General features: G+C 34.8%; 2 protein-coding genes and 1 non-coding gene across 3 annotated transcripts; all 3 read right to left on the reverse strand.

Annotated features, from left to right (window-relative positions):
* Window positions 1–321: 321 nt before the first annotated feature.
* LOC121262816 lies at window positions 322–8,294 on the reverse strand. Its single transcript, XM_041165428.1, has 2 exons — window positions 7,945–8,294; window positions 322–3,845 (listed from the first exon to the last, which is right to left on the reverse strand). Exon 2 carries the CDS (start codon window positions 3,734–3,736, stop codon window positions 683–685), a length of 3,054 nt encoding a protein of 1,017 aa, XP_041021362.1. The 5' UTR covers window positions 3,737–3,845; window positions 7,945–8,294; the 3' UTR covers window positions 322–682.
* Window positions 8,295–14,269: 5,975 nt separating this feature from the next.
* On the reverse strand, window positions 14,270–14,402 carry LOC121263891. The gene has a single exon (XR_005940377.1). It is a non-coding gene; the product is annotated as a small nucleolar RNA snoR111 (small nucleolar RNA).
* A 4,349-nt stretch (window positions 14,403–18,751) lies between these two features.
* Window positions 18,752–23,836, reverse strand: LOC121262902 (synaptotagmin-2-like). The gene is given in 13 exon segments (XM_041165595.1): window positions 18,752–19,046; window positions 19,278–19,409; window positions 19,644–19,994; window positions 20,324–20,570; window positions 20,645–20,721; window positions 21,000–21,074; window positions 21,443–21,544; window positions 21,663–21,781; window positions 22,369–22,492; window positions 22,595–22,645; window positions 22,759–22,787; window positions 22,790–22,856; window positions 23,336–23,836. Coding segments are annotated over 13 exon segments (1,617 nt in total). The 5' UTR covers window positions 23,447–23,836; the 3' UTR covers window positions 18,752–18,914.
* Window positions 23,837–26,236: the final 2,400 nt, after the last annotated feature.

Genomic DNA, 26,236 nt, shown 5'->3' on the forward strand with positions numbered 1-26,236 from the left:
TAATTATTAAAAAAAAAAAAAAAAGGTGGTCAAGTGGTACCAAGGGCCAGCCCTCGAGTGGCCCGATCTCTTATGGACAGCCCGATTGCGGAGTGGCCACCCCCTTTGGATCGGGGCCACCCACAGGCAGCTGAGCCACAGCACGATCAATTGGCGCTGCATCTTTAGGGGGACATGGTTACAAATGCCAACCAACTCTCATTTATTTTTGTGTTATTTACGATGTAACGTTGTTTCCACGTGTAATATGGAGATGTAAAGGAAAATAGAATTTTTCAATAAAAAAATGCAAGCAAAAGTCCTATACGAACTCATTTATTCTCTAACCTTGAATATAAGCACCATAAAACAACGTAAAAAGAGACCAGTTCCTATAAATTTCTGTGATATAAAGAAAGGGAAATTACAGCTAAATGAACAAAGCCTCCTATGACTGCGATGGCCATCTATGAAACATAAAAGGAGATAAGTAAATCAAAGTTAAATAACAAAACCTAATTTGCTTTCCCTTCTTCAGCAATTAATGGTAAGAATCATATGACATTCACAATTCCCCTGGCCTTATTCAGTTCTAATTCCCCTCCCACTAAAGCCAATGGCCTCACCAAATATCCCGCATCATTTGCTTGGTTGGGTTGATGAACTGATCCAAAGAAAGGAAGTAGCTTAAGATAAACCGCCTCTATTTCCACGGTGGTTGTTGATATTTATAGTTAAACGGATAGGGTTCCCATCCGCTATCCGGTTCCTTTCTTTTCGGACCGATGCCAGAGCTTGAAGAGGGTTGTAAGTTGGTCCTCAGGTGCTCCTCCAAAGACCTACCTTGTCCAGGAAGAAAAAGCTGCCTCAAACCCGTTGTCTCTCTATTCCCTCCCTCAGTCGTAAACCCAGAATTCAGATCAAAATTTGGGCGAGACTGCCCAACATTATTTATCCCTGGCTGTACACCACTCATGCTCATGATGAACGGGTAGGCAGGCGGAACAGCTGATGCAGACCCCACAATTTGAGGGACAACGGGGGCTCCTCTAGAATCCACCATATATGGGATCGGGCTAGATGATCCATACATGGCTGAGGAGAAAGACATGGCGGTCCCTGATGCCAGTCCATTGTACCCAAAAACCGGAGAATGGGCATAAGATATTGTGGGGCCTATCCCCAAAACACCCCCTGCTCTCATCATGCTAGTATCCATTGTACGCTCTGTAGACTTGCCATTTGACAACGATGGAGTTTGAGAGAGAAACTCTTTCCTATTGACTTCCACTCTGGTGCCCATGATAGAAATAACAGGAGCATCTGGTTTAGGCCCTCCATATGCATTTATATGTTGAGACAACTTACTAGGCCCGTGATCCAAAGCATCACTGTGAAAAGGTCTGTCATTCAAATCAATATTCCTCAAAAAAGGCTGCATTGACGAAGATGATGATGCAGGAGATGGGCTCCGATGGTTATTACGGTTGTTAGAGAGCTGTTCTCCCATAATTGAATTCAGCATTGGAGCATCGCCATCATCACCAATACAGTTTAAATCCAGCTTCAGCCTCCCTGATCTCATCTGGCTCACTTCAACTGAAGATTCCCCAGAGGGAAGGCCTGATGACATGGGAATTTGTTTTCCCAACTCATCTCCACCTTCAGCAACATTCAGATCAAAGTCAAGGCAATCATGCCTCTGCTTTGAAACATCATTGGTTCCTTCAATAGAAAGACTCTTACCAATATCGGGAACTCTGCGAGCAAATGCTGGACGGAAAGCACTAGTAGCAGCACATCCTTTCCATCCAAGACTCCCCTCAAACTGCAAAGGGGCTACAGGCAATCCAGGAGCTGCTGCTGGCCTTGAAGCAGCAACAAAAGAAATGGGTGTAGAGGGGTTCACTGCACAATCCGTTTCATCAGAGGAGACTTCTTGATTCAGATCAAAATCACATAGGCCTTTCTCTGTGTTAGCCTCTGGTTCTTGAGCTGCTTCAGTCACCTGAGAGGACTCCATATCATGTGTGGAGTTTTCTGGTCCATTCGCCAGATTAGCTGAATTAATTGAGCCTCGATCCCCATCAGGATTTGTCTCGGCAGAATGACTTTGCCCAGTTGGTACATCTTGTGCAACCCCTGTAGGGAGATCCTGCTTTCCATTTATATAATTGGGGCTATATGGCTGTCTGATTCCACCTTCTGAGGTTTTCTCTGAAGATGAACTGCAGGAAGGTTCTCTATAATCCACCACTTCCCTCTCTACTTCTTGAGCAACCTGCCGAGCAACTTCTAGAGCATCAACTATCCCATACTCAAGTTCAATATTGGACCTTCTCCTGTCAATCACATCGGGAACTTCCGTATCCATTGCTGGTTGAGGAAAATCAGAAGCATTCATCAAATCATCACCTTCATCACTAGTATGCTCCTTATCTTCATCAGCTTCGACAGCATCTCCCATCCTGGAAAAAGTAGGGTCTAAATCCTCTCGTTTTCCTGATATACTCCCATTGGTAGATAAGTCCAGATAAGCATTGGAATAACGCTCACCATCTTGACCGGTAGTCTTGAACACATTTTCACTGCTATGATTTATAAGTCTCATATCATCTAACCCACTCTTAAAATCAGAAGTGGGTGTCCTCACATCACCAAGGGCAGTGGTTTTCCAACAGGCATCCCTCTCATTGGCAGCAACACTGTCATGCAAAGCCGGTTCCTTCACACTCTTCTGCATACTTGCAGCATCATCACCAGTACAAGCAGCTCGAGATTCCAATGCACCAGAGGTAGTAGAGACCTTGGTCATGCCCAAGTTCTCTGAAGAATCATCAACTTTAATGACCTGCTTTTCGTTTTCTGATGACTCATACAACTTGAGAACATCAGAAAGTACCTCCTCAGTGCACTGCTTTGTAACTGGAACATCACAAGTACCGGGAGAAGTAGTTCCTTCTGCAACACCTGTGGGGGATTCTTCCTTTTTAGAAGGGTTTTCTTGCAAATCATTAGACGAAGATGGTAAAGAGTCAGGAGTCCCATCTTTAGCGTCGTCGTCGTCCGATATGTGGGATCCAGGCTGATTAGTATGGTCTGGAATCTGGACATGTTCAGTCTTTTCTGGCTGAAGATCATCTGATTTTCTCAAAGGTGAGGTTTCATCTCTGGCATGTTTTAACACATGATGTTCTTCATTAGGACTTCCTCTAGCAAGAGGATTTTCTAAAACAGATCGCACACCATCCTCTTCAGCAAGCCTTCTACTTTCATCATCAACATCCTGGCCAATTGAATCAGAATTCTCACTGTGCTTCCAGCTATCAAATAACATTCTTGCTCTATCCTGAACCTTAGAGCTATTGTGGCCAAGAAGATTCCTGACACTTATCCAAATCCCTGAAGATATTGATCTCTCATTGTCTATTTGCAGCTTTTCAATTGCTCGTAACAGTGCAGTTATTGACTCTTCCACGAAACTCTCACTTGTATCATTATCGAATTTTTCAGCATCCTTCAACCATCTATCAATAAACCCAAGTCCATCTAACTGAATAAAAAGATCAAGACAATCTTTATTCTCTGTGGCAGCAATAGTGCTGGCAACAGCAGCCCACTGCCTGGTTGCATCACCAACATTCTTCACAACCGAATCTTTCTCCTTCTGCATTACATTGAGGAGTTCTGCAACTCGAGATGGGGCTGTGAGCCCATCTTTCATCTCAGTCAAAGTAAAGAAGTCCTCCAGTGTCATCCTACTTCAAATACCAAGTTTCCAAGCATCAAAGAAGTCCTTGACATGCTGATGCTTTTTCTCCCATTGAAAGTGCTGCACAATTTCAGGACAATGTTTGCCAAATGACCTGCAGAGCATAAAATTACAAAAAGACTAAACATATAGTTCTTTTACATTAGCATAATTCCTATATAAGCATAATTCCTGCAAACTACAACAATAAGTCATCCAAAATACTTTAATATGGATCAACAAAGGGGGAGGAACAAGAAACCTAAACCGGAATTTGTACAAAAAAGTTCAACCAAGCAGGTTCTGGTGGCACAGAATTAAGTTTATACGACAAGACTCGTTGTTGGAAACATACTCTAACTTTGACTAAAGTGCATTGTCAGCATTTACAGATTAATTGGAAACAACGAACACAATGCACTAACAGTTTATAGTAAAGCATAAACAGCTAGATATAAAGCCTTAGCCATGATAAATAAATTACAAAGAATCCATATGTTCTAAAAAAAGGAACACCAACCAGAACAGATAAATTAGGAAAATTATCTTTCAATAAATTACAGTATTCACAATGATAAAGTCTTAACTTGGCAACTGGCCCAAAAACAACACCCAGATTTTTAAAGATAGAATCAACTTCAAATTAGGCAAGATTAACTGAACTAATTAGAAATTGAACAAAAAGAAAGAAAATCAATTTCAATACCCTAATTTGTCAAAGTAATTCCAGTATAAACTCAAAAAAGAAAGGCTTGTTCTCCACAGAATTAGTCAGGTTTAAAGAAGTTCGACTTCGTGAGAGGATGAAACATGCAAGAAAATAATGCGCAGTGCTTTGAAGGTAGGGAGCGCACAATGACGGAGCTTCAGAATTTTTTTGTACACGTGTTATTTCTTTGGTTTTCAGCCATTGTGCTTAATGGAAACAATGCTCATGACTTCTTATCCTTAATTTAGCGATTCTAGAATGTATTTAAGCGTTCTTTTGTATACCTCATGTGTACATGGGCTATGCCTATTTCATTTGTATCAATAAAATTTACCGAATAATTCTACTTATCATCCCCACACACCACATTTATTTTAATTTTTTTTTCAGTTTTCTTATAATAAGTATGTGATGTATGGATGATAAGTAGAACAACTCAATTAATTTAATAAGAATAAAATAAAATAAAAAATAATTTTAAAATATATAAAGTGTTACTTATCAAAAATAAATATAAAGTGTGTGGTGTGGGATGATGAGTAGCATCCCTCAAATTTACCTCTTACTCATCAAAAAAATACATGAAAGAAAACAATTATGCACTAGCAGGAGCATGTGCATCTGTGGATCCATTGATGTGCATGTTAATCAAAATTATCAAAAGGTATAATCTCAGAATATTTTGACCTGTTGCGCTTTAGAATTTTAGGGGTAGGTTCTCAGCCAACAAACTGAATTAGCCTATGCACTAGTTCCAGTTCAATGAGACATGTGACCCCTTAATACAAGTACATATTTGTCAGCATATCTCGGTCAGATAGAATTAATTTTCCACCGAGATTTAATTTTCCTATCTATTCATGGCCCATTTTCCAGAATCATGCCCAATATAGGGCAAACTTTACATCAACTAAATTGAAAGTTTTGAACAAATTCAAGTTAAACAAAGTACCAATAGATAAGAGTCTCAGAGATGAGGAGGCATCTGTGTTCAGGATCAATAGTCAAACTACTACCCAATTTTGGCAACATGCAACAAATAACACGAGGCAACTAATATGTTAAGAACAAACATAACTAATTATAAGAAGTTGGTTGTCTATGTTCCTACAGTTCAACAGAGATAAAGAAATGATCGAAGGACAAACTTTTTAAGTAAAAATAAAATTGACAAACTTGAGTTAACAAAAGATAAACATGCAATTTAAAAAATCAGACAAAGAAACTGAATTTGTAGTAGGAATCATAAAAATTACTAACATTAACTTCCAAATAGCTACAAGGCACTAAAGCAATATTTTTACGGAATTGGAATGAAGTCCTTTTTTAACGTAACTTTTCAGTCATTACTGGACAATGAAATAGAAGGAAAAAACTAATAATGAAGTCAAAAAGCTTAACACAAGCAACTTTACAAGGAAGTTCATTTTTTTCCTTTTTAGTAACTTTACAAGGACATTCATCAATGATACAGCGTACAAAAAAATTACTTAAAAACTTTATTCAAAAGCATAAGAATAATAAAGTACAGGAGAAGAACCGTACGGCCCAGACCAAAACATATACAGAAAAAAATTTACCACTTGTGGCACAATAAACTTGCCAAATCATAAGGATCACATTGAATGAAATAGCTACCAGAACTCTTACCAGATGATTATGCAAAAAGAAGACCATACACTACATATGGGAGGAAAATAAGTAAGCAAAGACTATATTACTCCACAAAAAGGCAAGCCCAAACCAGGAGAATTAAAAACCTCTAGATGAACCCTACAAAGCAGACAAAAGGGTTAAATAAAAAGGATGACGTAATCAAAGTGGTTTTACTTTTTTTTTTATGTAATTCGGAGTGGTTTACACCAAGAACATGTATTGATTATTAATCCTCCCAAAATCAGATAGCAAATAAAAGCACTCGTTGTCAGAACCAGTTGAAACAATATTGCCTTTGGACAATGTAAATTACAAACCCCATTTTTTTTTTTTTTTTTTTATCGGCACCAGGTGTCTAGAATCAGCGTCCCAACAATTACAAACCCCAAATTTGAAGACCATATTTAGGCTATCCTGGTAAATATCGGGCCAGTATCATGAGAAATAAAAAACAGCTGTCAACTTATAATGTAATATTATATTGAGCAGTTGTCCATTGTCTTCCTAGGGGATAGTGGAAGGATATACAGCTCCTCATAGTTTACAATGGCCCAATTTTGTGTTTTCTTTTTTTGGGAGACTTGGGCACTTTGCATATTTCTTTGAATATTTACAGGCATTCATCAATGTCTTTCCCCGCATGTAATTTGTTTACTCTTTTGCCAAAAAGGAAAATGCATCAACAAGTGAAACCAAAAATATATGGAAATGAATAATGTGATCATATTGGTGACCAAAAGTAGTAGAACAAGTTTGAGAATGAAAAAGGCAACAATACAATGAAGAAGCTTAACTCTATGTAACAAACAACCATGTGATGAGAAGATAACTTGTCAATTTTTTCCCACACTCATCTGTCAGTGATTCGCAAAGACAAGAGTCAGCTAGTATGGAGTTGTCAACATGTCTGGCACAAGCTATTGGCATCCTTGTTGGGTAAGACTCTCAACAATGGATTTGTGTTCCACTTATCAAGAAAAGAAAACAATGGCTTCACATTTCCTTAATAAAAAAATAAAGGACCTTCCGGTGTAATAACATCAATCAATTAATCTAGTAGCGATCTCAATTTATTTTGGATTACATGTACTATGATCACTTTCCAATGTACATACGTCCTGCGCTTTTAAATGAAAGTGTTAACAAAACACAAGGTGAAAAAAGGACTGAATCAGGCTCGTACCAACCTATCGTTTACAAAACAAAGTTTCACTGCAGCAGAAAATGCTGGCCAAAGTTTGCAAAGCGATTAATTGGGGAAAACAACCAATGGAGCAGAAGATTTGAAAACAGTAAAACAAACGCAAATATTTTAACAGAACTCCAATTACCTAATTTTTCAATGACTTACAATGTCTCAGAAATCGAAAATGAACTATCAATAAAGGTAATTCAGTCCTGACTCGGCAGCAGAGGGATGAATCAAAACCCAAAAAAAACTACATCTGAACAGAAAGATTGATAAAACTTAAGACTCAATAAATCGAAAGCATAATTCTAAACAAAACAGCTTGAAACCATACAAAATAACTTCAATCTTCTCTGAAATAACAAATACTCCCAAAAAAGAACAATAAAAGAGAGAGCACAAATTACCATAGACAGAGAGTACCAAACCCTAGAATTCAAAAATAGCAGAAACAAGGACATTAAGAAACCCCAGGCTGATGGTTCGTTTCCGTAAGAAGTGGAGTGAATATAAATAAATTCTGGAATTACACAAAAAATATTATGATTAATGCTCGTAGACAGGTGATCAATGACGCTAATAACTGAGAATTAATTCATAGACGAAAAAAAAAATAGAATGCAAAAAGCAATCATTATAACCGTGCCATGTAATTCTTACCTTCGTCAATGCGTTGGAAACCCTAGCTCCGACTCAGTCTTCATAAAGAGAAGCTAAACTCCCTCGCTATGTCCCTCTCTCTATCTCTCTTTGTGGGACTTTCTCTCTATGTCTCCTAATGCTATCTCTCTCAAGACTCCAGAGCTTGGATTTCCTTCTCCCTCTTCACAAAACCCTCGCTTTGTTCTCCGAACCAGAGAGCAAGAGCAACGTTCCCATTTTCTTTTCCTTTTTTAATTTAATTTTCTGGGATCGGTCTGTCTGTTTGTCTTGGGTTCGCCATTGGTTAACAACACGCGGCGAGCGTGCGTGAGAGTCGTGGCTGGGATCGAGTCGGCTCGGAAGGGACCGGGTGAACCGGTAACGTTGGGTTCTAGGGAGTTTTTTAAAAACGATCAATTCCGGTGTTTTTTAAAAGCAGTTGGGAGTTTTCGGAGAAAAGGAGGACGGTTTGGACATGGTCCAAGTCGAAAAGAGAATGGACCTATCGTTGTTGATGTCTCACTTGGACTTGGTCCCCGTTTTGTGTACTCTTTTTTCTTTTTTTTTTTTTGAAAAATGCTATAAGAAGATCTTATGTCATGCACATTCACTTAATCAGTATTTAATTTATTATTTTCACATTTATACTTAAGCACACATATTTAAACATTAAGATAAAATAATAAAAATAACAAATAACATATTAATTAGATAGAATAGTATCGAGTAAGACTTTCATGTATGATTTCTCTTTGTTTATTATTGATAAAGTATATTCGAAGATTTTTTAATATTAAATGCAGTCATGGGTTGTATAAGCGTTTTACAATCTTTATGAGAAAATTGTAAAATTTATTATTAAAAATTTAATTTTTTTATGAGTTCTATATATACTTATTTTTTAAAAAATGAATAGATGATGCTTGTATGCTTTATAATTGTAAATATCATTTCTAAAAAAATAAAAAGTCTAGAGCTACGTGAGTTGGAACTAACAAAAGGACCCAACTTGACTTTGTTTCTTCCAATGTCCGCATAAAATGAATCAAGCATGGAATACTTGTTTTACTCGTGCTTTTGTGCCAATTTGTCGACTTTTCTCTGTGTTTCTTTTAAATTATTAATTATTCTCTGTGGTCGCAATTAGATGAGAAAGGCTGTGTTGTTACAACATTATTTGTCTTAAAATTTTAAATTAATAAAAATTGATGAGTTTAATCGTCTATAGATTAAGTTCTTTATGTTTATCAACCTTTTATTGATTTTGAGATTTCAAATATAACCTTTGACGTTGACCGTTAACTGGTCAACACTGAAATAACACATATTATGTCATGTCAGCACATCTTCAAAACATGATGACATAAAATGTTAAGGAAAAAATTCTCATCAGCCCATTGTTATCATCAGTCGTTACACACCCTACGTGGCATCCATTCGCGCTCTCCCCCATCACACGATTCCTCTCTCATTTGAAATTCATTCTAAATTTTTTTCCTTTCCCGTGCAAAACTTAGGCGCCTTCATCTTCAAACCCCATCCCACCTCAAGGCTCGAATTTTTTCCTTTCCCGTACAGAACTCAAGCGCCTTCGTCTTCAAACCCCACCCCACCTCAAGGCGCGACCCTCAGTTCCCCACCTCAAGGCTTCATCTTCAACCTCACCCCGACCCCAACATTCGACCTCAACCCAATGGAAGACGAAGTTCCCAAGCAAAGAAGCTTCCAGTCCAAACCCCCGACCCCAAGCATGTCATCTCTGTGATTTCTTCTATGTGATTTATTCCCACTGATTTATTGGTTTTACATTTTGAATGTCTTTGTGATTAAGACGAATTGGTTGTACATTTTGAATGTCTCTATAATTTTTTCCAAATTTTGAAACCCTAACTTCAGCTTGGCCAGTCTTCATTACGCAGATTTCGAATTTCCCCAAGGTATGCTAATTTATTGACCTCTTTTATTCAATTTGATTCTAGAAACATCTTGATGAAAGACTGTCAAAGTCTCTGCTTGCCTCTCTCCCGCATTCTGATACTCTCTTCCATTTGTAAAAGAGGTTCATGTAAATATATAAAGAGGTTCGGCAGTGAAACAGAGCTCCACCAGAGCAGTGTCGCTGGTTTGGTCCGTTCAATCAGCTCGCGAGAAGTGGCAGATGGAGGAGCATCGCGAAGTGGCGCTGAATAGAGAGACGCCGTCGCAGGCCGGCACTGGGAAGAGGAAGCTGACGCAGGTCCTGGCGAGGGAGGAGGGGGCGCGAATATGAATCAAAATTTGAATGGAGACTGAAATGTAAAACCCACGATGCAAAACATGCGTTTTGCTTGGAAAAAAAAAATTAAAGCCACGTAGGATATGCAATGGATAATGAGCTACAGTAGGTTGATCCTAATATTACTCAAAATGTTAAATCGTCATTGAATGGCCAATGGTAAGTGCAATAGGCTAGATTTGAATTTTATTATAATAATATTTAAAAATAATATTCTAATAATATTTTATTCAACTTTCATCTCAACTTATCTCATCTCATCTCAACTCACTATCCAAACCTAATCATAATATCATTCTTTAATTAACATTGCAAGATTTGGTTTCGTTTAGATAGTGAAAGTATTTCGTCTCGTCTCATCATTGCAGTTTTTTCAAATTCTCATACATAATATAATAAACAATTCAATTTTTTCAAATTTTAAAATAATATTCTAATAATATTTTATTCAACTTTTAACTTTTATTTAAAATCATCTCATCTTATCTCATTATTCAAACTGCACCTAATAGAGACAGATAAAACACTTTTTAGAAGTTAAATGAAATAAAACTAATGATACACAGCTATCTTTAATCTTATTACAAAAGCTGAATAATAGGTTACAACCCATTTACGACATTTAATAAAATAGTATTTGTCCACAACTTAAGTCTTAAACACATAAAGTCAAACTAAATATAAAAAATATTATTTTAATCCATAATTTTATAAAAGTTGTCGTCAAGTTGTTGCTTTATATTTGTCATAATAAATAAGTACACATTTATGTTCAAATTATTAATAACAATTTAATAGACTGATTTGGAAGATGAGAACATTTTTTTCAAATATATAATAGTTAGGTGCCCATGTGCAAATTACGTATGACTTATTGAAAGTGTTTTTGTGTGTTTGTCATAAAAAAAAAATACAAATTTCAATAAGCACATTAATTACAACAAAAAAATACGGTTAATCAAATGATAGTCATAAATCTATGCAACAAGAACAAGTTTTACAAATAATTATAATTCCAAGTGAAAAATGAACTAGAAATAATATAAAATTATGGAAGATATATAAAACAAATCAAATATTTAGAACTCATCATCCATGCACCAAATAATGATATTTATCAATACGAATTTTTAAAGGATAAGACACATAATTAATTTTTTTAATAATAATTTAACAATTAGATTACCATAGATTCATCTAAAATGCATCATCATAGAAAATGAAATAGTGAATATGATAAATGAAATGGCAATCATAAATTGATGCATAAATTAGAACCCAAAAATAATAAAGTTATTTTTTAAATGAAAATAATATTAGACCGAAGACTATTAATTAATTTTATGAATTATTGCAAATCCAAACCAATCCCAGTAGTGCTTATGAAACCCAAAGCAAAATTTAAGTTCAAGAGTAGTGCTACAGTCAGGCATAAGTCTGTACCTGCCCGCGAACCACACTGACGTCAGCAATTATATATCAAACAAACAAACAAACAAAAAAAAGAAGAGGGAGGGGGGGGGGGAGCAACAAGCGGGAAGAAGCTTTGTTCATTTAAGTTTGGAAGGAGAAAACGCAGTGGCAAACACCATCTCATTCTCTTCCTCAGCGTCAGATCTCTCGTCATTTGGTTCAGATTTCTTCAATTGAACATCAACTAAACAAACATATTTGTTTTTTTCTTGTAGAGGACCTTGAATTGACTTCCAACAAGACCCAACTTGCAAAAGACATAGCCCATTGTCTCAAGATAATTACAAGTACAATTAACTTCATATACTGCCAAAATAAGAAAAATAATTCATTTCATGTGGCTAGTAAGAGAGGAAGAAAGGTCAACAAGCATCTATGAAAAGACAAGCATCTTATTGAACAAGCATCTATGAAAACATAACACTACAAAAGAAAAAAAAAAAAAAAAAAAAAAAAAAAGGTAGAGAAACTATTTCTTGCAAATCAGTAGTTATGCGTCACACAACTTAATTTGAATTGCAAATCAGTATCTAGGATGGCGTTGCACAGCTCTGTCGCGTTAGGGTTAGAGTTGGGAATGAGAGTCGCATAGAGAAAAGGCAAGGGAGAGAGATTGAGCAGGGGGAGAGAAACCAATAAACACGAATATAAAACGCACCATTTGAAGAAACTTTATATAATTTCGGCTAGTTTTTAAACGCACAATTTTATTTACTTCAAAACGATATGTTTACCTCCACGTAAGATGTCGTCGTAGTCAAACATGAGTCTATGCTTGTGTTTAAAATTTTTCTAAGTTCAAGGGAAGAAATGCCCATGAAAAAGAGCACCTCTAATAAAACATCAAGGACAAAAACGCTACGTAAGAATTGGAAGAAAAATTATAATTCCTCCTCTGATAGACTCTTATTTACCTATTAATCATTCTCTCATGTTATTGATTTTCACGACCATTTTTTTAAATTTAAAAAAAAAAAAACGATGTTTCTCGTTTTTATTTATTTATTGAGTTTTTTAATACTTTTTCAGGTATATGTATACTTGCATCACATATTTTAGGAAGAGGGTACATTATAAATTTTAAATAATATTGAAAAGTGTGCAAATCAAGTAATTAAAAAAATATATAAATTAACATAATTTGATGTAAATATCAAATTATAAAATTATTTTTATTATAAAATAAATTTAACGAATGATGTTAATTTATTTATTTATTTTTATTAAAAAAATTTGTGCCGTAGCACTTGTAAAAAGGATATTAGAGGTAACAAATCAAGGCTTCCAAATTAATTATGGGTCATCTACATGATTAGGAAAATGATCTCACAACATTCTGACAAGACCTCAAAAGATAAGAACGATAAGTTTGAGCTACTCAGTTGGGACCGAGACGTTGAAAGCAGTCACGATCTCTTTCATTTGGCTTAGTCCTATCCATTTCGGCGAATATATCGTAAAAGTTTTTGAAAGGAATTTATGGCCACACCTCACTGAACGTTCGTTTGTGGATCCACCAAGCAAACGCGGCACAACTTTTCAATTTCAAAGCCTTTCCAATGGTCGAATCTCTTTTAACATGACTCCTTCAACTCTTAATAAAAGTCTAAAGAGTTTTTTATTTTGTTTTTTAAAAATTTCTTTGTTTAGAGCACATGTAGATGACCCATAATTAATTTGGAAGCATTGATTTAATATAATTTAATAAAAGATAAATTTTACTTTTTATTAATATAAGATAATTTAATATTAATATTTTTAGGTACTTGTTAGGCACAAGTGATTTGATATATGAAACTGCGTATCAACACTTACATAATTTTTTTTTAAAAAAATAAAAAAATGTCTTATATTTAATATTGATGCACGATTTGGTGTGCAAAATTACTTACAAGAGAATTTTTTCATACTTTTATTAATTTAATTTAATTTAAAAAATAAATTTTAAATTTTAAATCTTAAATCTTACGTATCAAATTTTACTTATATGAATAGCATGCTTTGAATACGTACTTGAGAACAATAGAAAGGGTGATGGAACACCCATCGAGGATACCGAGAATCCTCACCGACCATGTAAATTTTTATTTTTTGTCTTTTTTTTTTCAAACATTATTTTAAACACCCTAAATATTTTTAAAAAGAAAATTCCCAAAGTCATTAAAAGTAATAATAATAAAAAAATTCTATTTGCAATCTTCCGGTGAGGACTACGTATGTAGACCCATTGATATATTTCATTAAATAAAAATTATTGTAATTTGAGAAGGACATTATTGTAATTTTAAAAAGCTTTTAAAAATAAAATTATCCAAGAGTAATTCTATTCTTAGGCCACTTAAATCTCCAACACCACACACCAGTTGAGCTGGCTTTTTTTTTTTTAAACAATTCATTAAAACGATTTGTTGTTAGACTACTTCTTGAATCTTCTATTTGAATTTCTTTCTCTGCTCTCTCCCTCCCTGCTCTCCCCCCTTTCTGCCGAAGCCCAACCATTCAAATTTCAAGTAAACACGTTACTCTATTCTTCTTCTTCTTCTTTTCTTAAAAAAAAAAATTTATCATCAATAAACGAGACAATGAAAGCAACAAATGTGGACGAGCAACAATCGAATCGTCAATAAAAAAGGATGACAACCAAACGATATCTTGACCATTGATTTTTGCTATACCTCAATGTTCTTCTGAACGTAGGAGACACAGAGCTATTTCCCATTTTCTGTTAAACCGAACAGAGGCTTTGATTTGAAAATAAAAATGAAGGAAAATCTCAAATATGAGCGATTATCAGATTTAAGAGATCCGTAAATCCCTTACATTTCAATCGACTGTAGAGAAGAACGAAAGCGCAAATATCTCTGCTAAATACCTCTGTTATATGTATTCATTAACTTTTTTATCAGTAACTTAACTTCAAATATATGGGTTTGTGAAACAGAATGTTGTGAAAGATAAAAAAAAGAAGAGCTAATGAATTGCTATTAATTTATTGGGTGAAAAAATGCTCATCTTTCTCGCACGGCTTTGTAGGGAGGAATTTTTGTTGATGTCGACTCCGGTTTTGAGAGATTCGTCCATTCACTACCCATGATTTAGGTGAAAAAAAGGTGACAAAAGTCCAAAACCACAAAAACCATCCATATAAAATCCCACCAGAAATTAAAGCTTCAACCCAAAAAAAAAAAGAATAAGAACTTCAAACACTGTACTTGGGGCTCGTTTTCTCTTTTGAGTGACTAAACTCCGGTTTTGGGAAGGGGAGAGGGATTCGGCAAAGGGAGAGAGGAGAGCAAAGAAATGAGGGAGGGGGTAGAGCAAAGTCGATGGGTAGTGGTTTTGGGAGGGGGAGAGAGATTCGCAGAGGGAGGGGGGCAAGAAGGATTCGGCAGGGAAATGGGAGAGCAAATGAGAGGGAGGGGGAGAGGGAGAGAGAGGGAACTTGAGCCGTTTTTAAGAAATCGGGTTTGCCACATCATTAGTGTGTGGTGTTGGAGAGTAGACCGGCTGAAGAGTTGAATTACTCATTATCCAAACTTATATGAGCAGTCTCCAAATAAGAATTGTACGTAGCATTATTTTTAAAAAAAAAGTACAATAGGTATCCACTCTCGGTGATATTCTCGGTAGGACTGGCTCGTTTGTTTTTAGAAATGAGATGAGATGAAATTAATGTTAAAAAGTTGAATAAAATATTGTTAAAATATATTTTTTAATATTATTTTTATTTTAAGATTTGAAAAAGTTAAATTATTTATTTTATTTTTTGTTAAGATTTAAAAAAGTTGTAATGATAAGATTAGAAATTTTTAAAAATTTTAAAGTTTTAGATTTTACTCTTAAAAACAAACGATCCGATTTTCCTAGAATGAATACATCCTATCCCCTCACTTTATTTATTTATTTATCAAGTGGGCACGCGAGCCTCGCCCTCATTCTCCCATATGGGAATAAGTTGTTTTGTCTTTAAATATATAATTAAAAGTATAAATTATTATTTAATAAATAAAAAACATAATTTGTATTATTATTATTATTTGCATATGGAATAAACTTTTCCGTTTTTCCTCTATGAGTTTTCGTGTTTTAAAATCATTGCAGAATTTCTTCAAGTTTTGAATGTATTTTTAACTTTTCCAAAGGTGAAATTCTTTTTTAAAAGAGAAATCTAATCGTTTGACGTTTTTTTTTTTTTTTTTTTTTGAGAGAATTGAAAATAACTTACACTTTCAGCTTCAATTATAAATTATAATCTCCAAACTTGTAGTACCAAATCTAAGTCCTGTTGAAACCTTTTTTTTTTTTTATTTTCTCTAAATAAATACTTTCTTTTACTATTATTTTCGGGAATTTAATCGAGTGGCAGGATACAAAGATAACCACATGGGGTAACCAATAGCAAGCTCATCGTTATCGGCCACAGCGTAGAATCTTCGATCTTGTGCTATTCGGCTCAGTTGCAGAATGCCTCCAAAAATGTCCCCACCTACCAACAACTCTCCTAGGTGTGTAAATCAGTCCGGTCCAGTCTCATCATCCCTCTGGATCAGATCGAATATCTCTAGAGACCGGATCAAACTAGTAACTATCGATTCATTTTATTTAATCTAATTAATTTTTTCTTTTTTTCTTATTTTTTTAAATAAATTAATAAAAAAATTTATTTAAAATATTAAATTAAAATTAAATGAATTATTAATGTAAATTATATAACTAACTCAATAAAAAATTATTTTATATGATCAATAATAATAAATTAGATGAAAATTACATTCTTAACTTATATAATCACTACATAATTAGTTAATAATATTATACATTAGTTAATTGATATAATATTAATTTAAAATTTTATATTTTTAATGGTAATAGGTTAGATGAATATTACATAATTAATTATATAATTAGTATATAAATAATATATAATATATATTTTTTAAATTCCGTCGGTTCGGGGTAGGAAACTCCTGAACTGGGACTGGATCGAAAAGTCTCAATTCTCTATTTTAGGGACCGAGACCGATCCGTCTGGGTCCCAATCTAGTCGGTTTCTCCAGCTCGAAGCAACCAACTTTCATCTCTATTCACGCCAATTAAATTAGGCGACGCAAATGTGTTTGGTGTAAAAATATTAGAATAACATTAATTTTTGACTGACATGTCTTATAAATTATGTCATATGTGCGATGTAAATATATTAAAATAACATTAATCTTTTACGGACCCATCTTATAAGCTCTATCATTGATTCATTACTAGCGAGGTACAATTTCTGCAGAAATGAACCGTATAAATAGAAAGAAAATGCTAGTGTTTCACCTCTTTTTTTTTTTAGCTTATGTTTGTTGTACGTTGGCTCAAAGAATGAGCCTAGGAATCTATTGATAAAGGTTTTTTTGTCGCAAGGAATACAACTATGTTGTACAAATCTACACACTGTACACAGTCAATGTATGGCCCAAAACTAAGAAAAGTTCCGAGTTAAGAATCTTCTTTCTAATTCTATGTCCTATATTTCAGTATCATTCTCCGTATCTTTGTCTCCATCCATGTTATTTTAGCTATTTCAGTCTTCATATATTTGGTTTTGTCTGATCTCCAAACGTATTAAACTTTTGTCTCATGAGACACAAATGGGAAAACTAATCGGGATAAACTCCAACTCGGACCTAAACCATGTTTTGTGCATGAATATAGGCATCATCATCTTGACTTGTATACCATAATCCTACTCCCACGAAAGCTTTGCAAAGTCAATTTCGGCCTCCTGATATGTAAGGATATTCTTTGAACGACAGATGGACATGGTACCTTGCCCATCCTCCGGAAAGCTTGTAGGCAGTCAGTACTGGATTTTGAGAAATGATAGTTACAGTCATGAATATGTAAGCGCCGCGCAATCATTTTGAAAAAAATAAATAAATATAAAACTCCCATTAAAAAAAATTAATTTTTTAATAGTAAATTTTACTATTTTTCAATGCGACTGTATGACACTTATACACTCTACAATTGTATGCAGAGTATTATTCATTAATTTATTATGTTAAACGCCAATATGATTTTGGTGGTGAACCTTATCAACCATCAAGATTATGATGAGATAGTTGCGCATGCAACAAAAATAATTATGATTTGCACAATTCTTTCTGTAATTACTTGACAAATTTTGGCCTTTAATATTACTTAATTTAGAATAATACTAGATATAGTTTTAGGATATACAAATCTCGATCATGACTTACACATCTTAAAACATCTTTCTATTAAATTCCTTTCCCTTTATTGTTAGTAATATGCATGCAGAAATAATGCAGATTCTGACAGTTTCCAAGAAAGATATTTTATTAAGATGAAACAGAATAAGAAAAAAAAAAATCATAGTTTGACCCTTTATAAGAAAACTTGGGTTCAACGGCGAAGAAAGTTTCTTGAAACTACACATAGTTTAATCATTTTGTCCGTTGAGCAGCGGACTTATCTTCCACCTATAATTTATTAGAATGATAGTTGAAGAGCGTGTCAAAGGTCAGGAATAATTGGCACATGGGGCTTGGTAGCTGGGCAAGGAGACTGATTCTTATGACAAAGAGAACCTTATTCAGTTTAAAGTTTGAACTTGAAGTAAGACTTACTTCAAAACAAAAAAAAAGTTTGAAGACTGTTTATTCAGTTTGAAATTATCTGTCACAACGATAGATATTGGAAGGTTATTTTTAATGAATTATTTATTGCTCTGATTGGCATTCAAGAAGAGTATTTATTTTAGAGATTTACTATACATCGCCACTAGTCACTCTCACACCCTACAACTATAACTTTTTCATAAAGTATAAGAGTGTTTCATAAGATGTGAAGATATTTTTTATAAGATGTGAGATGTAAAGTGATAAATAGTGACTGATAAGAAGAATTATTCAATTTAATGAGTGTATTTTACCACAAAGTCCAATGTACTCATTTAATAATTACATACGAATTGAGGAAAAATGATGCCCCTTGAGGTTTGGGGCATGAGAAAGTTAGAAACCCAACATTGAATCAGCTTCTATGCTAAAAGTTAGAACACAAATTTGGTAAAAGCAAACTTCAAGCTGGAGTAGATTGTTTTTCTTCTTCGGTTTCTTTACAGAAATAAGTTTTTGAAGCATACATCAAATCCTACTGTGAATCGAAGAACGAATACTTCTGAAGCATATATTCCCTGTGGAATTGCTACACAGGTCATGAAAGCATAGTGTCAAGATGAGGTTCTCCACTGCAGCTCAATTTGGATACGCCCATTCTTTGAGTCGATGAGATGATACTTCTCGTTAATTCTTTTGTTGTTGACAACATCAGCCAGATTTATATCCACATAGCCCAGAGTTTCCTGATGGAGAAAGAATACAATAAAAGGAAACATAAAAGCCTGAACTATAAATGGCTCATTTTCGCATGCTAAAGAGAATGCAGAAACTAGACTCATTTCGGTATTTTAAAAATCAGCATATAAATTTCCTGCAGTGTGCCCCCCAATAGATCTGGCTCTGCATGAGTTCAATGTGTTACCATCTTAAAACTGGTGCTAAGACCATGAGTTTGTAGTGAATGCAATGTGTACCTTCGGATGCAGCAGGCCCATCCTTGAGGAGGCACTAAGTACTTCCACATGAAGCCTATCCTTGGTGGGTGGTTCCTCAAGCATAAACTGGAACTCCTCGTCCCATCTTGGATCTCGGTTTTTCTTCAGATGCTGTGCCAATTGCACAAGATTGTCAATTAGGTTGGAGGCAAGGACCCCATGAAAAAAAAGCACTTGGGCACTTTCAAAAACAATGTTACAGCTAGTTTGGAGGCAACCCATCGAATGAGCAGGATGCCGTATTTAAAAGAGAGATCTTTGCTGCTTTGAACAGGATAGCTGTAAAAAAAGGAAAGAATGCTGGATTTATCATTAATAGAAAACAAACTAGTGACAACATTATACCTTAGTTCTTTTCTCTTCCCCTTTGAAAAGCAACCGGACATATGGATTTGTATGGTGCTTTCCTTCCACATCTTGGGCTTCATGGACAATAATTACAAGCAAACCACCACCAGAAGGTGTTCCTTCTGGAGCCTTTTGTACGTCATTCTGATCTTCCATTTCATCAGGAATTTGTTCGTCCTTGAAAGGTTTGAAAAGCACTTCCACAACAAGTTGCCCACGTGACTTTTCATTTTGAACATCATTTGGGTCCATGTTTTTTAGTAGTTCAAGAGTTATAACTTTAGGCTCATCAGGTTTAAGCTCTTTCAAAGGAACAACATTCATACCCATCTTGTCATGCTTGCCAACCTGAGTACAAGGAAACAGAACTTGAGAAACAAGAGGAAAAACTAAAGAAAATCATCAATAGTTTCATAATACGAAGACCTGTACAGCTCAACCAAAGGATGATTTTGGACTAAAGAGAGGCTCTGAATTTTCCACTTAATTTCTAAAGGTATGCAGTGAAATCCAAAAGTTGTACCAAACAAAGAAGGGGCTGGAGGTAATGAGTGCACAATTTGCCACATTTTCAATTGGAAAGTTTCTATGGACTATAGGTAAGGGTGTACTTGAACTCGAGTATTTACCAATCCCCACCCCCAAAAAAGAAAGAAAAAAGAAAAAAGAAAACACACCTGTTCCCAATCATAAACAATTATCTCTAGGGCTTGAGATTCTGGATCCTTAACAACCATATTAAATTCCTCATTCCATTCAGGATTCAAGTTCCTGTGTTTGACAGTTGTTTTCTTTGAAGGAAGCTTGTCCTCAGTGAGCTTAAGTTTCACATAAGGATCTGATGCCCCGAGTAGATCTTTCTTCTTAAGCTTCATTGCCCTCACAACCTTCATATGGAGAAGCCCGACAGGTTTTTTCATGGCTCTGCCAAAAATTAACGTTAGCAAATCCTAACAAAAGGCTTGCATCATAATTTAAAAGTACAACGATACACTTACTTTGATGGATCCAATATTGGTACTTCCAGGGCTTTCGGCCATAGATACATGTTTGCAACCTGATCTTTAATAAGCTCCTGGGAAAAATGGGATATCAGGGAAAGAAACATGATTTTACTAAATACAACTAAGAAAAGTGGAGTAAATTCAATCAGATTTTCAGTGAATTTACCAACCAAGTATATGCTACTATTTCGTTTCATTAATAATTTACTCCCCCCCACCCCCCTCCAAAAAAATAATCCATCCTTGAAATGGATCAAACGTCAGGTACGTAATGATGTCCTGGCCAATAACATAATAGACTCATAAATTAAGCCTCAAGAGGAGGGGGAAACCAAAATATAACTGTTACCTGGACAAACCTATAAAGTCCAGGAATGGACATAGCATCTGCTCCAAGCAGTTTTAGTCCGAAGTCAACATGAGGCTGCAAAAATCAGAATAAAATTACCAAAAGTGGACAAAAGAGAAAGGACAGAGAGACTGAGACATCATGCTATGGATATTATTCCTGGAAAGTTCTCTTGCACCCCTCTTTTTTCTTGTAAAAAAATACATATTATGGACATTATAACCGCACACCAACACTGGCAATTGTGCCCTACATAAATGAGATTGAGTTTTTGACTAAAAACAGGTGCTAAGAAATTGTTCCTTAAGCATGAAACCTTCTTATCGAGATTTAAACACTATCGGCATCGGCCCAGATAAAGCATATGTAGCAACAAGGATAATTTTTTAGTAAAACTACCACTGATAACTAAATATTTTAAAAATTCAATCATTGACACGCACCTTCTCCATGAGAGAGACGTAAATTTTAGAAAAACATGGAAAGGTTGGAACCAAAGGCTTCAGGGTGATACGTGGAGCAGCAAACACTTGCAGATCAACAACCTGAAATGCTCCCATGAAATCAAAACTCTTTTAGGAACTTGAATCCATCAATAATTCTCTCAACCCAACTGACAAATAGCAGTATCTTTCCATTCACCAGCTATTGTTTAAGAAATACCTGTACTGTGGCTCTCAACCCAAAAGCCTTAACTGCAATAGTGATGTTAGGATTCCCTGCCCACTTCACTGATGGTTCCATTATCAACTCCTTATCGTCAGTGACATAAACTTTCATTCCTGGCATGGAACAAGATCAAGAATTAGCATTCTATCTATAAGCACACTATATGGGATAAAAGCGTGCACATAGAGTAAGGCTCAAGATGAATGAAGTTACTAGTCATTGTTGACACTTGGTATATGAGTCAAGATGAGGACAAGAATTCCTCTGATGGAAACTAGGAAGGTTTGGATAGTGAGTAGAGATGAAAGTTGAAAGTTGAATTAAATATTATTAAAATATTATTCTTTAATATTATTTTTGTTTTGAAATTTAAAATTTTGAATTGTTTATTATATTTTGTATGAGAATTTGATAAAGTTATAATGATTAAATAAGATGAGTTGAAATGAGTTGGAAGACTTTTGTATCCAAACCGGGCCTAAGATTTCAACAAGGACAAGAGGAATGGTGATAATGTGCCTTATTTGGAATGGTATATATTACATGGTACAGCTCAAACATAAGCCTCTTAAGTTCCAGATCAATATAAACAAAAATAATGGTAAAGGAACATAGATAAATTTATAAAATAGTTTAATAATTCAAAAATAATCCCTCCCGGCAGGTGCGAGTATGAGAGAGAAATGGAGATTGGTTCCACCTGGAAAAGTTGGTGGTAAGGAGCCCAAGGTCAGTGCTTCAAATTCAACGGACTCAATTTTGTATTGTGGAATTTTCTCAGCAATAATGGGCTTTGCTATACTCCTTGCAGTCTTGCATATTGCCTAGAAATACTGAACATTCAATACTCAAATAGCAAAAGGAGAAAAATTCTCCAAGGAATAATGTCCGCTACAAGTAATAAACATTATCACAGGTATGCATACCTTGTCCAGATAGGGCCACATAATTTCAATAAATTTGTTAAGCCAGTCAAGCTGCAGAAAAACCAAAGTACAAGAAACTTGTTATTATTTTTCAAAAAGCTAATTCATATAAGAATCAATCATTATAAGAATTGAGGGAAAAAGAGTTCAAAAGAATAACATACGCGATCATGATCAGGATTTTTAACCCAGGGGGTATCTCTGGAAGCAAACGTTGCAAAGTTTTGGTATCTTGCTCAACCAAAGGGCGAACTATAGGATCCTGGACGTGCAAAACATGTGAAAAATGCAATCAACTTATAAGTAGGTTTAACATGCTACATAATTTACATTCATTTTGCTTTTCTCTCGAAGTCTTGTGCGTCTGTGCTTAAAAGAGCCAGATCGAGATTAAGAATTGGCCAAATTTGGTACCATATATTGTGAGAGAAACCAAGTTTGTGTGATTTAAAACTGCCTATATGCAATGCAAGCACAGCAGTATCTTGCAGGAGCTCAGACATGGCCATGAAATATTCATAGTGTGTATGATTTACTCGATAATTTATACGGATGAATGGCATTATCATGACACGTAACTGTAAAACCCTTTTATCGACAATATTAGGCTTCGCAAAAATTCAGAGCAGCAAAAGAAAAGATACATTCAGACAAACACGACTAAGAATAACCAATGGAAAGCCAAAATTGCTATCAAAACAAAATTTATACGGGGAGAGAGAGAGAGAGAGAGAGAGAGACCTTGACGTCAGTTGGCTGGAAGTAGATGAACATGTAGTACCCAATCACAAGCCCAATTGAAGTTCCCACTCCAAAACCCCAAAAACCCAGAATAGTACTAAAAAAACCCATCTCAAACCCAGTCCCAGACCACCCCAAATCTCCAACCACTCCGTCCCCAAACAAAACAAGAAAAAGAAAAAAGCAAAAGACCTCCCGGGTTCACTTCCTGTGCACAGAAAAACACCTCAAATGAAACCCACAAGCGAAAGAGATCAAGCATCCACTAAAACATCTCCGCCTTGCTGCCTGCCTTGAGATTTGTGAAATGACATTGTGTGGGTGTGGGAAAAATGGAAAGGAAATAAATACTTTGCAGTAGTTATATCTATAATTCTCATCTGCAATAAAGGAGCATTTACTCCTGTGACCAATCTCAAACGTTCAACGACCATTGGATACACAGCGGATTGAAAAGGAAATTTTCAGAAGCGTGAAGGTTGGGGTGTCGGTAACGTTTCAAATGGGTGGGGCTGGGGCCATGAGTCCATGTCTTCTCTCACAATGTTTTGAAATATACATCTTTTTGACGGAGGTAAAGGGACCGTGTCCGTTGGCCATTGCCACTGCCGCTACAGCCTACAGCGTTACAATAATAAATTGTCATTATTATTATTTAAAAACTTTCGATATCTCAATATTTATTTATGTGTCTAAAAAACGCGATTTACATATATATATATATATATATATGATATTAGAAAATATTAGTTTTTCAAATTAAACTACTAATATCTAACCAAAAAGAAAAATCTCAGAACATCAAATTTTAACGGTTTCATGTTTTTAATGGCGAAGCTAACGTTTTTAGTTATCTTTTAAATGAATTTTTAGTTTGGTTTTATGTCAAAGAAAGTAATAGTTTTTAAAGTTTATAGACGTATTTTCACCCAATAAAAATTAAAAATCAGAAGACTTTTTTTTTTTTTTCCTTTTTATTCTCTTTTTGAGAATATTTTCAAGAAAAATTTAAAGAACAAAAACATAGATACATAATCCAGGTTTTATATTTTGACCTTTTTTTTTTTTTATGGGAAATAGTTTAACTACATTGGTATAACTGATGTGATTGATCATAAAGTTAATTTTATTATAAAATAAATTTAATATATTAGATAAAATCATATCAATGAAATTATTTTGTATAATTATTTTTTAACGTAATGGTACTTTTTTATTTATTTATTACGATGGTCAGGACCTTTTCGTTAATGCTGCTTTAACGGGCTGTTTGCAACTTTCTTATTTTCTTTTTTAGTATCGATACTCGATTAGGAACCCTACTTGGATTCCATCTTCCATTCGCGGCTTATTTTTAATCCCCAATCCAATACAAGTTAGATCATTCTAAATTCGATATCAAACTTCCTCCAATAAAGTATAAATATTCGGTTACGTGTACTAATTTTTAATTATATATGTAAATTAAATACTCAACATATTATGATAGGATAAGAGTAACAAATATATATAGATATTTTAATATTATTTAATAATTATTATTTATGATAGCTTGACCAAGTAATATTTGTTTATTGAAAAGAAAGAAATAATGGTATTATTGTGGCAAATGGGGATGAATATTTTAATATTCGATAGCTATAGCTGACTCTGTGATCCTTTGTTGCTGTTTTAAGCATTATTTACACCTTTAAATGGAAGAATAATTAATTTAAAAAAAAATGGAAGAATAATTAATTTCCTTTTTGGGTTTATGTAGGGCCAGCTATAGACCCGTTGAATGGAAGCAAGATAAGCTTCAAAAGTACAAAACATTGAAAACAAAAATGGAGTATTACCAAAGGGTTAGCTGATGTTTTTTCGCTTATGTTTTTTCACACATTTTTCTCTATGACGGGGATGTTTATATGTTTGTGTAGATCCATTATTGCCTGCTATCCAACTGTCACCATGTGCCCCCCTCGTTGTTTTGGTTTGGAAGATCAATCATTCCCGCCCACCAGACAAGTAAGAAGTCCGCGCACCACCAAGTACAATAACAGCAAGGTGGAGAAAGCTCTAACGAGTACCTTAAAACAATCTACTACATTACACGATTATCTATTGTATTGCATAGATTTTATGCGGATATATATATATATATAAAAATTTATTACAAAGAGATTTCGTAAAAATAAATTATCTAATTGATATGATTTGATGTAATATGATAGATTGTAATACTACTTTTATTATAAAGTAAATCTTGTTGTGAAATGTTGTACAAAACACACACATTAACGATAACAAATAAAGTAAAAGCAATCACGATCAAGCATACAACGTACAATATACATGATTCGGCAAATTGTCTACGTTCACAGAATTGTAAAAATCTTATTAACCAGAAAAGATTACAATCACTCAATCTCAACTCACACTTTCTAGGGATTTTTGCTCTCCCACACAATATGCACTCACAAAACAATTATTCTCTCTCAAAATATGCTGAAAGTCGTACAAAACAAATCAAATATGACATATATATATCAAACAGCGCTAGAAACCCTAATCTAGCAAAATCTGCGTTCTTCGCTCGAGTTGAGTGTCAAACACGCATCGAGCGAACAACACTAGCTCGAGCAGGGTGTCAAGTAGAGGTTAGCGAATAATAGGGTTTGTGTCTTACTCGAGCTCATTGTCGCGTGAGACTCGAGTGAACTCTCGGGTTGAGCTTCGCTCGAGCTCACTGTCAAGCGAACTTCGCTCAAGCACACGTCGAGCGCACATCAAGCAAACACTTTGTTTCTCAATTTTTAGCTCCAAAACCAGTTTTCACATACACCCCAACAATCTCTCACTTGGAGATTGGGTCTCCACATGCCAGCCATTGTTTCCAGTTAAGCCCTATCATCTCTGCAA

The sequence above is a fragment of the Juglans microcarpa x Juglans regia genome, chromosome 4S (assembly GCF_004785595.1).
Source record: "Juglans microcarpa x Juglans regia isolate MS1-56 chromosome 4S, Jm3101_v1.0, whole genome shotgun sequence".
NCBI lineage: Eukaryota > Viridiplantae > Streptophyta > Magnoliopsida > Fagales > Juglandaceae > Juglans > Juglans microcarpa x Juglans regia.